At 46.5% G+C, this 14,433-nt stretch overlaps 1 protein-coding gene across 4 annotated transcripts in view; it reads left to right on the top strand.

Annotated features, from left to right (window-relative positions):
• svep1 (sushi, von Willebrand factor type A, EGF and pentraxin domain containing 1) overlaps window positions 1-14,433 on the top strand; it is a 144,971-nt gene that overhangs the window by 100,736 nt on the left and 29,802 nt on the right. For 2 of the 4 annotated variants that reach the window (XM_064940346.1, XM_064940344.1), the window contains exons 15-33: window positions 573-776; window positions 882-1,118; window positions 1,377-1,538; window positions 2,088-2,249; window positions 2,720-2,881; window positions 3,648-3,736; window positions 4,211-4,307; window positions 4,463-4,576; window positions 4,854-4,967; window positions 5,173-5,374; window positions 5,650-5,807; window positions 6,376-6,574; window positions 6,813-6,988; window positions 7,417-7,541; window positions 7,883-8,006; window positions 8,139-8,309; window positions 10,609-10,782; window positions 12,517-12,636; window positions 12,925-13,134. In XM_064940346.1, coding sequence (XP_064796418.1) covers window positions 573-776; window positions 882-1,118; window positions 1,377-1,538; window positions 2,088-2,249; window positions 2,720-2,881; window positions 3,648-3,736; window positions 4,211-4,307; window positions 4,463-4,576; window positions 4,854-4,967; window positions 5,173-5,374; window positions 5,650-5,807; window positions 6,376-6,574; window positions 6,813-6,988; window positions 7,417-7,541; window positions 7,883-8,006; window positions 8,139-8,309; window positions 10,609-10,782; window positions 12,517-12,636; window positions 12,925-13,134 — 3,000 coding nt within the window. The remainder of the gene's footprint in view (window positions 1-572; window positions 777-881; window positions 1,119-1,376; window positions 1,539-2,087; window positions 2,250-2,719; window positions 2,882-3,647; window positions 3,737-4,210; window positions 4,308-4,462; window positions 4,577-4,853; window positions 4,968-5,172; window positions 5,375-5,649; window positions 5,808-6,375; window positions 6,575-6,812; window positions 6,989-7,416; window positions 7,542-7,882; window positions 8,007-8,138; window positions 8,310-10,608; window positions 10,783-12,516; window positions 12,637-12,924; window positions 13,135-14,433) is intronic. The other 2 variants (XM_064940345.1, XM_064940347.1) reach the window with 2 other exon arrangements.

The raw sequence follows: 14,433 nt of genomic DNA, 5'->3' as shown, positions 1-14,433 counted from the left end.
CCCCTCTCCCTCCCCTCTCCACCTCCCTCTCCTTCCCTCTCTTCTCCCTCCCCTTCCCTTCCCTCTCCCTTCCTTCCCCTCTCCTCTCCCTCCCCTCTCCCGCCCCTCTCCATCTCCCTCTCCTTCCCTCTTTTCTCCCTCCCCTTCCCTTCTCTCTCCCTCCCCTCTCCCGCCCCTCTCCATCTCCCTCCCCTTCCCTCCCCTCTCCCTCCCCTCTCCATCTCCCTCTCTTTCCCTCTCTTCTCCCTCCCCTTCCCTTCCCTCTCCCTCCCCTCTCCCGCCCCTCTCCATCTCCCTCCCCTTCCCTCTCCTCCATCTCCCTCCCCTTCCCTCTCCTCCATCTCCCTCCCCTTCCCTCTCCTCTCCCTCCCATTCCCTCTCCTTTCCCTCCGCTCTCCCTCCCCCTCCCCCCCCCTCTCCATCTCCATCTCCTTCCCTCTCCCCTCTCCCTCCCCCTTCCCTCTCCCTTCCCTCTCCTCTCCCTCCCCTCTCCACCTCCCTCTCCTTCCCTCTCCTTCCCTCTCCTCTCCCTCCCCTCCCCTCTCCCGCCCCTCTCCCTCTCCTTCTCCAAGGCCCAGGAGGATGGAGCAGTAACTTGGGACCCCAGAGCGGTCAGGACTATGCCTACTTCGACTCGGGCATCGCTACGGACAGCCCACGAACCCCCAAGCAGCAGGGTGGTAGTGCCAGGACGGGAACCTCCCACTACCGCAGCAAAAGGCACCGTAAGATCACCACCAGAGACCACAAGATACAGATATTCTTCAACATCACAGGTAGGCTGGTGGCACGGTCAACATAAACAAAATGAACTTGTGCACTTGGATCTGTTTGTGTTGTTGTTTCGAGTCCCGTCCTTTGAGCTGCGTCCATTCTCCCAGCAAGCATCCCGCAGCCCTCATCCCGAAACGACTCAGTGGAGGTAGCCAATCAGAAGCGCCTGCTGCGGATCCTGGAGCAGCTGACCAATCGCTTGAAGCGGACGCTGGCCAAGCAGCCGCTGTCATCCTATCACGTGTCGTCTGAGATGATCGTGGTGGCTGACCCCAAGTCCCTGGAGAGCAAGAGGGCCTCTCTGTTCTGTCGACCTGGGTCTGTACTGAAGGGGAGGATGTGTGGTGAGTAGTGGGCCGTGGGATACACACCGTGCAGTATGTCTACGCAGTATGGTCACCAGGTTCACATTGTACAAATGAACAAATGAATGAATGGATGGATGAATGAATGAAAGTTTGGCCTTACACTGTCCTATGTGTTGCTGGATGTCCCAGTCCAGTGTCCGGTAGGGACCTACTAACTATCCTCTGGTTGTGTGTGGTTATATGTGGTAATGTGTTAATATGTGTGGTTATAATGTGTGTTGTTGTGTGTTCTAGTCCAGTGTCCAGTGGGGACCTACTACTCCCTGGAGTACGCAGAGTGTGAGAGTTGCTGGCTGGGTTCCTACCAGGATCAAGAGGGTCAGATGGAGTGTAAGACCTGTCCCGATGGATCCTCCACTGCCTACCTCCACGCACGCAACCAGGACGAGTGCAAAGGTAAAACACTATCCCCTGGACAAGGTTTAACACACGGACAAGGTTAAACACACGGACAAGGTTAAACACACGGACAAGGTTAAACACACGGACAAGGTACTCAGGTGGACTCATACATTGGTAATACTGTACATAGTGCCATGTGAACTGACCAGAAAAACTCTGGGTCCCGGTAACTAGTTGGATCTGAACCAGACAACTCCTGGTCCCAGTAACTAGCTGGATCTGACCAGGACAACCTCTGTTCCCAGTGACTAGTTGGATCTGACCAGAAAAACTCTGGGCCCTAGTAACTAGTTGGCTCTGCCCAGTAAAACTCTGGGTCCCTGTAACTAGTTTTCTCTGACCAAGAAGACTGCTGGTCCCAGTAACTAGCTGGGTCTGACCAGGAAAACTCCTGGTCCTAAAATACTGTATCGTCAACTCTATTCCTCATGAATGTAATAACACCAGGTGGTGTTACTACTAAATAATATTGAAGGTTATAAACTCAATAATCTCATTATGAGTATATGTTATATTGTATGTGTTTCCATGGGTGTGTTTCAGAGCAGTGCAAGCCTGGAGGTTACTCTGTGAACGGGCTGGAGACGTGCGAGTCGTGCCCCCTGGGGTACTACCAGCCTGGGTTGGGATCCAGAGAGTGTCTGGTCTGTCCGGATGAGACCTCCACCGTCACCAGCGGGGCAAGGGAGATGGCTGAGTGTGGAGGTGAGTGGGAGGGAGGGAGGGAGGGGTAATGTAGGGAGGGAGGAGAGAGAGAGGGAGGGAGGGAGGGAGGGGGAAGTAGGGAAGAAGTGATGTAGGGAGGGAGGAGAGAAAGAGGGAGGGAGGGGGAAGGAGTGAAGGAGCGATGTAGGGAGGGAGGAGAGAAAGCGAGGGAGGGAGGGAGGGGGGGAGGGAGGGAGGGAGGGAGGGAGGGAGGGAGGGAGGGAGGGAGATAGAGAGAGCGAGAGAGAGAGAGAGAGAGTCAGAGGGGAGGGGAAACACAGACATGACTGCATTTACATTCAGACTGAACTCACCGACCGAGCATAAAAATGTGATTACTGTGCTTACTTCCATACTTTCATTAGTGACACTAGCCCTCCCTCCCTCCATCCCTCCCTCCCTCCCTCCCTCCCTCCATCCCTCCCTCCCTCCCTCCCTCCCTCCCTCCCTCCCTCCCTCTCCTCTTCCAGTTCCATGTTTGGCAGGTCATTTCTCTCGCACAGGGCTGGTCCCCTGCTACCCCTGTCCCAGAGACTACTACCAGCCAGACCACGGCCGCTCCTATTGCCTCTCCTGCCCATTCTACGGCACCACAACAGTCACCGGGGCCACCGCCATACAGCACTGCTCCAGTGAGTTACTGTTACACTACACTGCCTAAGTCTCAAATCCCACAATATTCCCCATATAGTGCACAAAATCACACACTATTCCCTATGTTGTGCACAAAATCACACACTATTCCTTATGTAGTGCACAAAATGACACACTATTCCCTATGTAGTGCACTAAATCACACCCTGTTTCTTATATATGCAGCCAAATAATTTCCAATAAAGTATGAACTGAACTATAGTGTACTTCATGACACCCTGTTTCCCTATAGTGTTCCCCCATAGGACTACTGACACATGGCTTTGGTCAAAATGACACTGGATGGGTACCAGGGTATAATTTAAGACCATAGACATACATCATTGTTTGAGACTGAGCCACTGAATGGAAAAGGGTTTGCAAAAAGGATCAGGAAAGAATGGAAATGATTTCGTCATGTGACTACTGAATGGAAATAACCGAGGAATTAAAAGCCTTAAGGGTGCGAACAAACGGTGGCTGGTAGATGTGGCCAACCAGACTAAATGAGCTTTGTTAGTGTCTGCCAGTTTGGTGGCGAGTGGAAACTCTCTCTCTCCTTTCTTCTCTGATTCTCTATCTTTTTTTTCTCTCTCTCTCTCTCTTTCACTTTTCTTTCTTTCTTTCTTTCTCTCTCTCTCTCTCCCCTTACTCCTTTCCTTCCTCCCTTCCTTTTCCCCCTTCATCCCTCCTTCCCTCCCTCCCCCTCTTCTTTCTCCCCTCTCACTCCCTCTCCCTCCCTCTCTCCCTCCATCTCTCCATCAGGTTTTGGCTCTAGTTTCCTGCCTAAGGAGGAGAGTGTGACATCAGCCCCAGAGGTGGTGGTTTCACAGGGCTATCAGGCTAGTAGCCAGGTGAGACTGACTGACCCATGTCCTCAAGAGACTCCTTAAGGGGTTTACAGCAGATAGGTTGACTTGACTGCACTATGGTTATGAGTTATGATCTGACCTGAGTTTCAAATATTTGAAATACTTTCTGTGCCTGTTTGGCTGCGTTTACACAGGCAGCCCAAATCGGATCTTTCTGCCCAATCATTGGCAAGAGATCTGATCAGATTGGTCAAAATGCAGTGGCAGCCTTTGAGCTTGCCTTAATAAACCAACGGAAAGGACCCTAAACTGAAAACCCCACCCACCTGTTGCACTCCAGGCAGACTCAAGCAAATGCTCAAAGTATTTCATATGTTTCTTCAAGTATTTGAACCCAGGTCGGGTCATGGTTATTGACTATGGAGTGTACGAATACATTTCTCTCCTAGTCCTGAAATTCTCACACTCCATATTCATAAACATGACTCCTAACCACATTACTGTTCCTCTTCCCAGGTCTTCCATGAGTGTTTCTTGAACCCGTGTCAGAACAGGGGGACGTGTGAGGAGGTGGGGGCGGGTTACATCTGCACCTGTCTACCTGGTTTCACAGGTAAACTATACCCATGGATGCATTCGTCCTCTATGCAAACTTCTAGTCGTGTGTACGCTTTCGGTCAAAACAACGTTCGTCAGAGCAATACAAAGTTAGGGCCAAAATGCCAGTTGTCTCGTCATAAGGCTGTGAAAATGAATTTCTACCTGCAGGGGCGAAGTGTGAGAGTGACATAGACGAGTGTGACTCGGCACCGTGTCAGAATGGGGGTCTGTGTAAGGACGGCATGGGAGACTTCCTCTGCCAGTGCAGACCAGGATTTGTAGGTATGGGAACATCATGAATGTCTGGTACCCAGTTTCCACTCCCTTCCACTTCATTCCCTTTTAATTCTCTTGTCTCTCCTCGACATTTAGTAGCCTGGGTACCCGTCTGTTTTCTGTAGAAACGTCAGTCCTATCAGTCCTTGCCAAACATGACTACGACATAGGACTTGGCTAAGGCAGGAGCAGACTGTCACCTAGGCATTTAGTGCTGGTCATTTGTAAACGACCTGATGACGGACTGTCGTTTCTTTTAGCTAATGTCGTTTCTCTGTCCTAGGTTCTCTGTGTGAGGCGGAGGTGAACGAGTGTAGCTCCTCCCCCTGTTTGAATGAAGGAGTGTGTGTGGACGAGGTCAACCAGTACACCTGCAGCTGTGCTGATGGCTTCACAGGTGGGATCCCTCTACCTCTTTACCAGACCCCTTGGGGCACTTCAGTTACCTTCATTCAGAATGATCAACGGCCACATTTCATGCAACTACAGCAAAGGCAAAACCACATTTGTTTGCAACATCAATGAAAAGCCAGCTACAGTTTATGCAGCAAATGTTCAATGCCGACAATGCAATTGAATCCAACAACATGATCATCTTCTAGGTTCTCATTGTGAGCTGGAGATAGACGAGTGTCAGTCCAGCCCGTGTCTGAACGGGGGTGTGTGTGACGACCTGGAGGGGGGGTACTCCTGCACCTGCCTCCCAGGCTACTCTGGGGACCGCTGTGAGGTCAACGTGGACGAGTGTAACAGCGCCCCCTGTCAGAACGGAGGGACATGTCGGGATGCCGTCAACAACTTCAGGTAATAAAAACCCTGACTGACTGCTGTCAACCAAGTTGCCATATCTTACTTCACCTACCAACATACTCATCTGCATGTTGATGTTTTTTTGGATAAACAAATATTTAAATCTAGACAATTTGTTGAGCTTTTAATAGTGAAAGAGAGTGAAGGCTAGCGTGCAAGGAACAGCATCCAGAATTGTTTTAATCAAATATGACACATGACGATGAAATTGGGTAAATATCGCATTGCACAGGTATATATATGACGTACCGGTCTCTTTCTGTGTCCAGGTGCCAGTGTGTGGAGGGCTACCGGGGCAGGCTGTGTCAGGTAGATGTGGATGAGTGTCAAGCTAACCCCTGTATCAACGGGGCCACATGTGTGGACGGACTGGGCTTCTACACCTGCCGCTGCCCTCCTGGGTTCAACGGAACCAGGTGTGAGACAGGTATAGATGCCATAGAGAGAGAGAGAGAGAGAGAGAGAGAGAGAGAGAGAGAGAGAGAGAGAGAGAGAGAGAGGGAGAGAGGGAAAGAGACGGAGAGAGAGAGAGAGAGAGAGAGGGAGAGAGACGGAGAGAGAGAGAGAGAGAGAGAGAGAGAGAGAGAGAGAGAGAGAGAGAGAGAGAGAGGGAGGAGGAGTTTGTGTTTATTGCGATTTTACCACAGTCTCAAAGAAGAACATTTATGGAAGTAAAGAAATGGCACCCTATTCTTTAGTCTTCATAGTGTACTATGTAGGGAACAGGGTGCTATTTTAGAGGTACACTTCTTGAAACCACTATTTAGTTTCACACAGGGCTATCATAATGAGAGCTTTCCTGTTTTCAGAAAGGAGAACGGTAAATGGATCAATATCAACTTCAAAATCCATTTTCGTAGTCAACCATTTCTCTCTCTCTCACCATTTTTCTCTCCATCTAACCTTAATGACTCAGAAACTGCTCTATTTATTTACTTATAAAACCTTTTTCGTAATAATCTTCATTTCCGGCCTTAACATTTTCTCTCCTTCAGAGATGTCGCCATCCTTCAACCTGGACTTCGAGGTGTCAGGTATCCATGGTTACGTGATGATGGACGGCATGATGCCGGCACTGACGGAGATCACGTGTACTTTCTGGATGAGGTCTTCGGACACCACCAACTACGGCACGCCCATATCCTACGCCGTGGAGGGAAGTGACAACGCCTTCCTGCTCATAGACTACAACGGGTCAGTGCTGCCACGCACGCACACACACAGACACATACACACCCACACAGACACACACACAACTCTCCCTTTCCCATAAATGGTACGGCTGTCACAAGACACTAGCCACAGCTATACTATTCTCGGGGTCCTCACAAAACACAATACGAAACAACATTATTTTCTGTCTTTTCTCTGCTGCCTCCACCTGCCTCCACCTCTCTCTCTCTCTCTCTCTCTCCCCCTCCCTTTTCCCCAGGTGGGTCCTGTACGTCAACGGTAAGGAGCGGATCACAGACTGCCCGGCGGTCAACACGGGTCAGTGGCACCACATCGGCGTGTCATGGCGTAGCTGGGACGGGGACTGGAGGGTCTATATCAATGGCAACCCCTCGGACGGAGGGAAAGGCCTGTCAGTGGGCACCACCATCCCAGGTGTAGTGTTATCCTCAGCCTGCTCATAGCTGTGGTCTTAGTGTCGTAGTGTCATGGTGCACCGTAGTCATAGTTCCATGCATATAATGTCGTTTCCTACATCCCAAGTGTAGCGCTAAAATAAAGTAGCAGTTCATTGTCAATCTATATATCATCATAGCACCACAGCTAACCATCCCAGGTGTAGTGCTATTTTCAGTAGTGCCTTCGCCTGATCTTGTGTCCGCTGATTGTGTCCTTATGTCCTGGTAGCCTGCTTACAGTTTCTAAGTGGGGCACAGTTTAGCATATCAAAAAGTAGAATGATGCTATTTTGCAGGTCTTAATGAAATAATAGCAGTGAGGTTAGGTTTCCAAGGCACATTTCACAGAACCCGAAGAAAGCAAGAGAGGTGGTTAACCTTTGACCCTTGACCTCTACCCTCCAGGTGGAGGGGCGTTGGTTCTGGGCCAGGACCAGGACCAGAGGGGCGAGGGCTTCAACCCCGTGGAGTCCTTCGTCGGGTCCCTCAGCCAGCTCCACATCTGGGACCGGGTTCTCGACCCACAGCAAGTAAATCCCACTGACGCACAAATCCAACTGTCCTAGCTACTGCTCTACAACCTGAACTACAGACTCACATATTAGAACTGTAGCTAGTATATCACTATCTAAATGACCAGCTTAGTTACGAAGTCTGTTTCTGCTTTAGAACAACTTGTTTTTCATTGCCACGCTAACTGTGTTTGACACACAAAATAGTCTCAAGCAGAAGAAGACTGTTGTCCAGGCTACATAACTAACTACAGTACATAAACTAGCATCTCTGGGTGGCAAATGTTTGAAATGTCTGTGTAACATATAAAACAAGCCTGTCGCATAAAGTCACCTCCATATTTCTCTTGGGTCCATAGATCAAAATACTAGCCAACACCTGCCCGGGGAACAACATCAGAGGCAACGTCCTGGCGTGGCCGGACTTCCTCAATGGAGTGGTGGGGAGAGTCAAGACCAACCCCGACTGCATATTCTGTGCTGGTGAGGGACAGATCTAGGATCAGCTTACTCTGGCAAAGTCCTAACCTTAACCATTAGGGGGATAAACACGTGTCTAGAGGAAACGTTAACCCTCTCCGTTCTCCTCCTCAATTGCGTTTGTTTGTGTGTCAGACTGCCCCCTGCTAGAGAATGCTGTGCCTCACCTGCGTGCGTCCAGTCCAGCTGTCAGCCCTGGCTCTCAGACGCAGCTGTTCTGTGATCCCGGCTTCTACCTGGTGGGGGAGCCGCTGCTTCAGTGTCAGAACAAGGGAGAGTGGAGTCACGCCCTGCCCCGCTGTGAACGTGAGGGACCATTAGTTAGACATACACAGACCCGAACAATATATTCACACATACATGCATCCATGCACCTCGACACACGCGCGCGCATGCGTGCGTACATGCACTTACGCAGGCAAGCACACACATGCATACACACACAGAGACAGAAGCATTAGAACGCAGAGTTTGCATTTGAGTCAGCTAAATACATAAGCATGATCTCAGTAGTAGAGGATAACCATCAGAAAGCATTCACACACCAAAACCATTGAGCCTATCTGGCAATTATTTAAATGAATATTTCAATGGCAACGTGGGCAAACTCAGACATGAAACGCCAAACAACAAACGGTGAGCCATCATATTAATGTATAAAATGCCCAATAATGAAAGAAAAACATTGTCATTTTTGAATTCTATAAAGTTAGTGTCAAAGAGGCTGACAAATTATTGTTGTCCATCGATAATGAGAAACCACCTGGTGTTGACAAATGAGATAGGAAGCTACTGAGGATGGAAGCAGACTATGTTGCCACACCTGTTTGTCATATCTTTAATCTGAGCCTCGGCAAAATTGTTTGTCCTCAGACCTGGAGGGAAGCTAAAGTCATGCCTCTACCCAAGAATGGTAAAGCACCCTTTACTGGTTCTAACAGCCGACCAATCAGCTGCCGGCTCTTAGCAAACCGTTGGGGGAATAAATGGTGTTTGACCAGATACAATGCTTTTTTTCTTGGAACAATGTAACACCAGACTTTCAGCATTCTTATAGAGAAGGGCACTCAACATGCACTGTGTGACACAAATAACTGATGATTGGCTAAAAGAAATGGATGATTAGAAGATTGTGGGAGCTGTATTGTTAGACTGTAGTGCAGCCTTTGATGTTATTGACCATAATCTGTTAGTGGAAAAAAAAATTATATGTTGTGGCTTTACATCTTCTACCATATCATGGGCTGAGAGATACTGTATCTGTCCATAGACCCTAAACAAAGAGTTGCAGTCTGTTTTGGAATGGGTGGCCAGTAATAAGCTAGTCCTGAACATCTCTAAAACTAAGAGCATTGTATTTGGCACATATCAATCCCTAAGTTCGAGACTTCAGCTGAATCTGGTAAAGAATGGTGTGTCTGTTGAGCAAGTAGAGGAAATTAATATTCTTGGTGTCACCTTAGACAGTAAATGATCATGGCCAAAGCATATTGATTCAATTATTGTAAAGATGCGGAGAGGTCTGTTTGTGATAAAGAGATGCTCAGCTTTCTTTACACCATAATCGAACAAACAAGTCCTGCAGGCTTTAGTTTTTATCTATTCTTGACTACTGCCCGGTGATATAGTAAAGTGTTGCAAAGAAAGACCTAGAAAATCTGCAGCTGGCCCAGAACAGCACATCTTTCCCTTCAATGTACACAGATGGCTAATGTCAACCGTGTGCATGTCAGTCTCTCTTAGCTCAAAGTAGAAGAGAGATTGACTGCATAAATTGTTTTTTTGTTGTTGGTGGGAAATATTAACGTGTTTAAAATGTCCAAATTGTCTGTATAATCAACTTACATATCGCTCTGACAGACATACTTACCCCACCAGACATGCCACCAGGGGTCTCTTCACAGTCCCCAGGTCCAGAACAAATTCAAGAAAGCTTACAGTATTATATAGAGCCATGATTGCATTGAACTCCCTTCCATTTCATATAGCACCAGTGAACAGAAAATCTTGTTTAAAATAAATAAAAAATAAAGCAACACCTCACGGCGCAATGCCTCTTACATGTATGTGTAACTGATAGATGCACACACACACACACACACACACACACACACACACACACACACACACACACACACACACACACACACACACACACACACACACACACACACACACACACACACACACACACACACACACACACACACACACACACACATTATTATTCTTTAGTTCTATTGTTTATGTTTTCATTTGTGTTCATTTGTGTGTCTTTAGTTGTAGTTGTTTTTATTTGATATATATGTGTCTGTAATGTCTGTGTTCATGTTTTAAATGTATGTAAACTGTAAAGTCTTTTTGTCTGTAATGTCTTTCTCGTTATGTGTCGGACCCCAGGAAGACTAGCTGTCGCCATTGGTGTCGGCTAATGGGGATCCTAATAAAAATCATAAAATCATGACCTGTGTACTGTCTATCTATAGGAGTGACATATGGGTTAATACCTACCATCTTCGTTACCATAGTAACCATAGTAGATACATAGCCATTGAACACATTCACAAAACCTAACCTGTGTATATTTACCTGTTTACCTGCATAGGAGTGACGTGTGGTCCCCCTCGGCCCCTGGAGCATGGTCTATTCCAGGGTTCCGACCACCACGCAGGCAGCACTGTGGTGTACCAGTGTAACCCTGGCTTCTACCTGCTGGGGGATGCCAAGGTTCTCTGTACCAACAGTGGGAAGTGGGGAGGAAACCCACCAGCCTGCCTGGGTAAGACTGAAACTCAGACACTGGATGAATATGCATGATGAACTGTCTCAATTCGTTAGCCTCAATTTGTCGGAGCCTGGACTCCACAAGGTGTCGAAAGAGTTCCATAGGGATGCTGACCTGTGTTGACTCCAACGCTTCCCACGGTTGTGTCAAGTTGACTGGCTGTCTTTTTGGGTGGTGGACCATTCTTGATACACACAGGAAACTGTTGAGTGTGAAAAACCCAGCAGCGTTACAGTTCTTGACGTACTCAAACCGTTGCACGTGGCACCTACTACCATACCCCGTTCATAGGCACTGAAATCTTTTGTCTTGCCCATTCACCCTCCATGTCTCAGTTGTCTCAAGGCTTAAGAATGATTCTTTAACCTGTGTTCGACCCCTTCATCTACACTGATTGAAGTGGATATAACAAGTGACCTCTATAAGGGTTCATAGCCTGGATTCACCTGGTCAGTGTACACTACCGTTCAAAAGTTTGGGGTCCCTTAAAAATGTCCTTGTTTTTGAAAAAAAAGCAAATGTTTTGTCCATTAAAATAACATCAAATTAATCAGAAATACAGTGTAGTCATTACTAATGTTGTAAATGACTATTGTAGCTGGAAACAGCAGATTTTAATGGAATATCTACATAGGTGTAGAGGCCAATTATTAGCATCCATCACTCCTGTGTTCCAATGGCATGTTGTGTTAGCTAATCCAAGTGTATCATTTTAAAATGCCAATTTATCATTAGAAAACCCTTTTGCAATTATGTTAGCACAGCTGAAAACTGTTGTACTGATTAAAGAAGCAATAAAACTGACCTTTTTAGACTTGTTGAGTATCTGGAGCATCAGCATTTGTGGGTCGGATTACAGGCTCAAAATGGCTAGAAATACATAACTTTCTTCTGAAACTCATCAGTCTATTCTTGTTCTGAGAAATGAAGGCTATTCCATGTGAGAAATTGCTAAAAAACTGAAGATCTCGTACAACTCTGTGTACTACTCCCTTCACAGAACAACGCAAACTGGCTCTATCCAGAATAGAAAGAGGAGTGGGAGGCCCCGGTGCACAACTAAGCAAGAGGACAAGTACATTAGAGTGTCTAGTGTTAGAAAAAGATGCCTCACAAGTCATCAACTGGCAGCTTCATTAAATAGTACCCGCAAAACACCAGTCTCAGCGTCAACAGTGAAGAGGCGCCTCCAGGATGCTGGCCTTCTAGGCAGAGTTGCAAAGAAAAAGCCATATCTCAGACTGGCCAATAAGAATAAAGGATTAAGATGGGCAAAAGAACACAGACACTGGACGGAGGAACTCTGCCTAGAAGGGCAGCATCTCTGAAGAGCCTCTTCACTTTTGACTTTGAGACTGGTGTTTTGCGGGTACTATTTAATGAAGCTGCCAGTTGAGGACTTGTGAGGCGTCTGTTTCTCCAGCTAGGCGCTCTAATGTACTTGTAGATGTTAAAATGTATTTTAATAAATCTGCCATTCCCAGCTACAATAGTCATTAACCATGTCTACACTGTATTTCTGATCAATTTGATGTTATTTTAATGGACAAAAAATGTGCTTTTCTTTCAAAAACAAGGACATTTCTAAGTGACCCCAAACTTTGTAATAGTAGTGTATGTCATGGAAAGATGTTCCTAATGTTTTGTTTAACTACCGTATTTAGTGTATGTCAATAAATACATGTTTTCAACCACTGCAGTGTGTAATGATGGTATGTGTACATACAGATGTGGATGAGTGTGCTTTGGGCTCAGACTGCGATGAACACGCCAGCTGTCAGAACACAGACGGCTCTTATACCTGCACCTGTATCCACCCCTACACCGGAGACGGGAAGAACTGCACAGGTAACACACACACAAACACACACACGTACTGTAGCATACTGCAGGCCCGGACCATACCACCTGAGCCCAAAGTTTTCCCCGGTCAGGTCCTGTGGTCAGGAAAATCTCAGGGCCTCAGCAATGACACTTCTTAGTTATACCACAAGCTACAAAACCCTTTATCAATGTATAGCAATGCCTCTCATACCTTATCATCAAACAACTAGAGTTTACCAACATTTTTGAATTCATTCATATCTTTTGGCGCTTCAAGGTGCAGTATGTAGCTACAGTACCAAACCTTTGTAGTTTTTTTTCTCTGTATTTATGTTATCAACCTAGAGCCAGTAAAGTGTGAGAACCCGGGGGCACCAGAGTTCGGTTACCGGGACGGCAGTAACTTCTTGATGGGAAGTGAGGTTGTGTTCAGCTGCAAGGAGGGTTACGAACTGATTGGCTCATCGCATGTCCAATGCATGGAGACAGGAAGCTGGAATGGTGTTTTCCCATATTGTAGAGGTACAGAAAACATCAACATACAATAAAAGTCAACAGTTTGGACACACCTGCTCATTCAAGGATTTTTCTGTATTTTTCTGTATTTTTTAAAACTATTTTCTACATTGTACAATAATGGTGAAGACATCAAAACTATGAAATAACACATATGGAATCATGTAGTAACCAAATAAGTGTTAAACAAATCAAAATATATGTTATATTTTAAATTCTCTTGGCATTCTCTCAACCAGCTTGACCCGGAATGATTTCCCACATATGTTCCCACATATGCTGAGCACTTGTTGGCTGTTTTTCCTTCACAAACCATCTCAATAGGGTTGAGGTCGGGTGATTGTGGAGGCCAGGTCATCTGATGCAGCACTCCATCACTCTACTTATTGGTCAAATAGCCCTTACACAGTCTGGAGGTGTGCTGGGTCATTGTCCTGTTGAAAAACAAAGGATAGTCCCACTAAGCGCAAACCAAGTGTGTTGGCGTATCGCTGAAGAATGTTGTGTTAGCCATACTGGTTAAGTGTGCCTTGAATTCTAAATAAATCACAGACAGTGTTACCAGCAAAGCACACCCACACCATCACCGCTCCTCCTCTATGCTTCACGTGGGAACCACACATGTAGTGATCACCGATTCACCTACTCTGCATCTCTTTTTGGTTGAAACCAAAAATGTAAAATTTGGACTCATCAGACCAAAGGACAGATTTCAAGGGTCTAATGTGCATTGCGCATGTTTCTTGGCCCAAGCAAGTCTCTTCTTCTTATTGGTGTCCTTTAGTAGTGGTTTCTTTGCAGCAATTCAACCATGAAGGCATGATTCATGCAGGCTCCTCTGAACAGTTGATGTTGAGATGTGTCTGTTACTTGGAACTCTATGAAGCATTTATTTGGGCTGCAATTTCTGAGGCTGGTAACTCTAATGAACTTATCCTCTGTGGCAGAGGTAACTCTGGGTCAAAGTTATGACATTTTCTGGACTAACTGATGTAATGATGGACTGTTGTTTCTCTTTGCTTTTCTCTTTGAGCTGTTCTTGCCATAATATGGACTTGGTAGGGTTATCTTCTGTCCCAACCCTACCTTGTCTCAATACAACATTATGTACAATATGATAATGTATCCAGAAATACCCAGTTTCATGACAGTCCATTTCCATTTGAGTAATCTAACACTACCCTTATATCCAGAAGGTACAGCCACTGCATTCAATGAGGTACTTAGTCAACAACATTATAAATAACACAATTATCCTGATTATGCCCATCGATCCTTTGTTCATCTCAGATCTGCCTCTGAACT

This window comes from Oncorhynchus masou, chromosome 27 (assembly GCF_036934945.1).
Source record: "Oncorhynchus masou masou isolate Uvic2021 chromosome 27, UVic_Omas_1.1, whole genome shotgun sequence".
Taxonomy (NCBI): Eukaryota; Metazoa; Chordata; class Actinopteri; order Salmoniformes; family Salmonidae; genus Oncorhynchus; species Oncorhynchus masou.
This window is presented reverse-complemented; position numbering and strand designations above follow the sequence as displayed.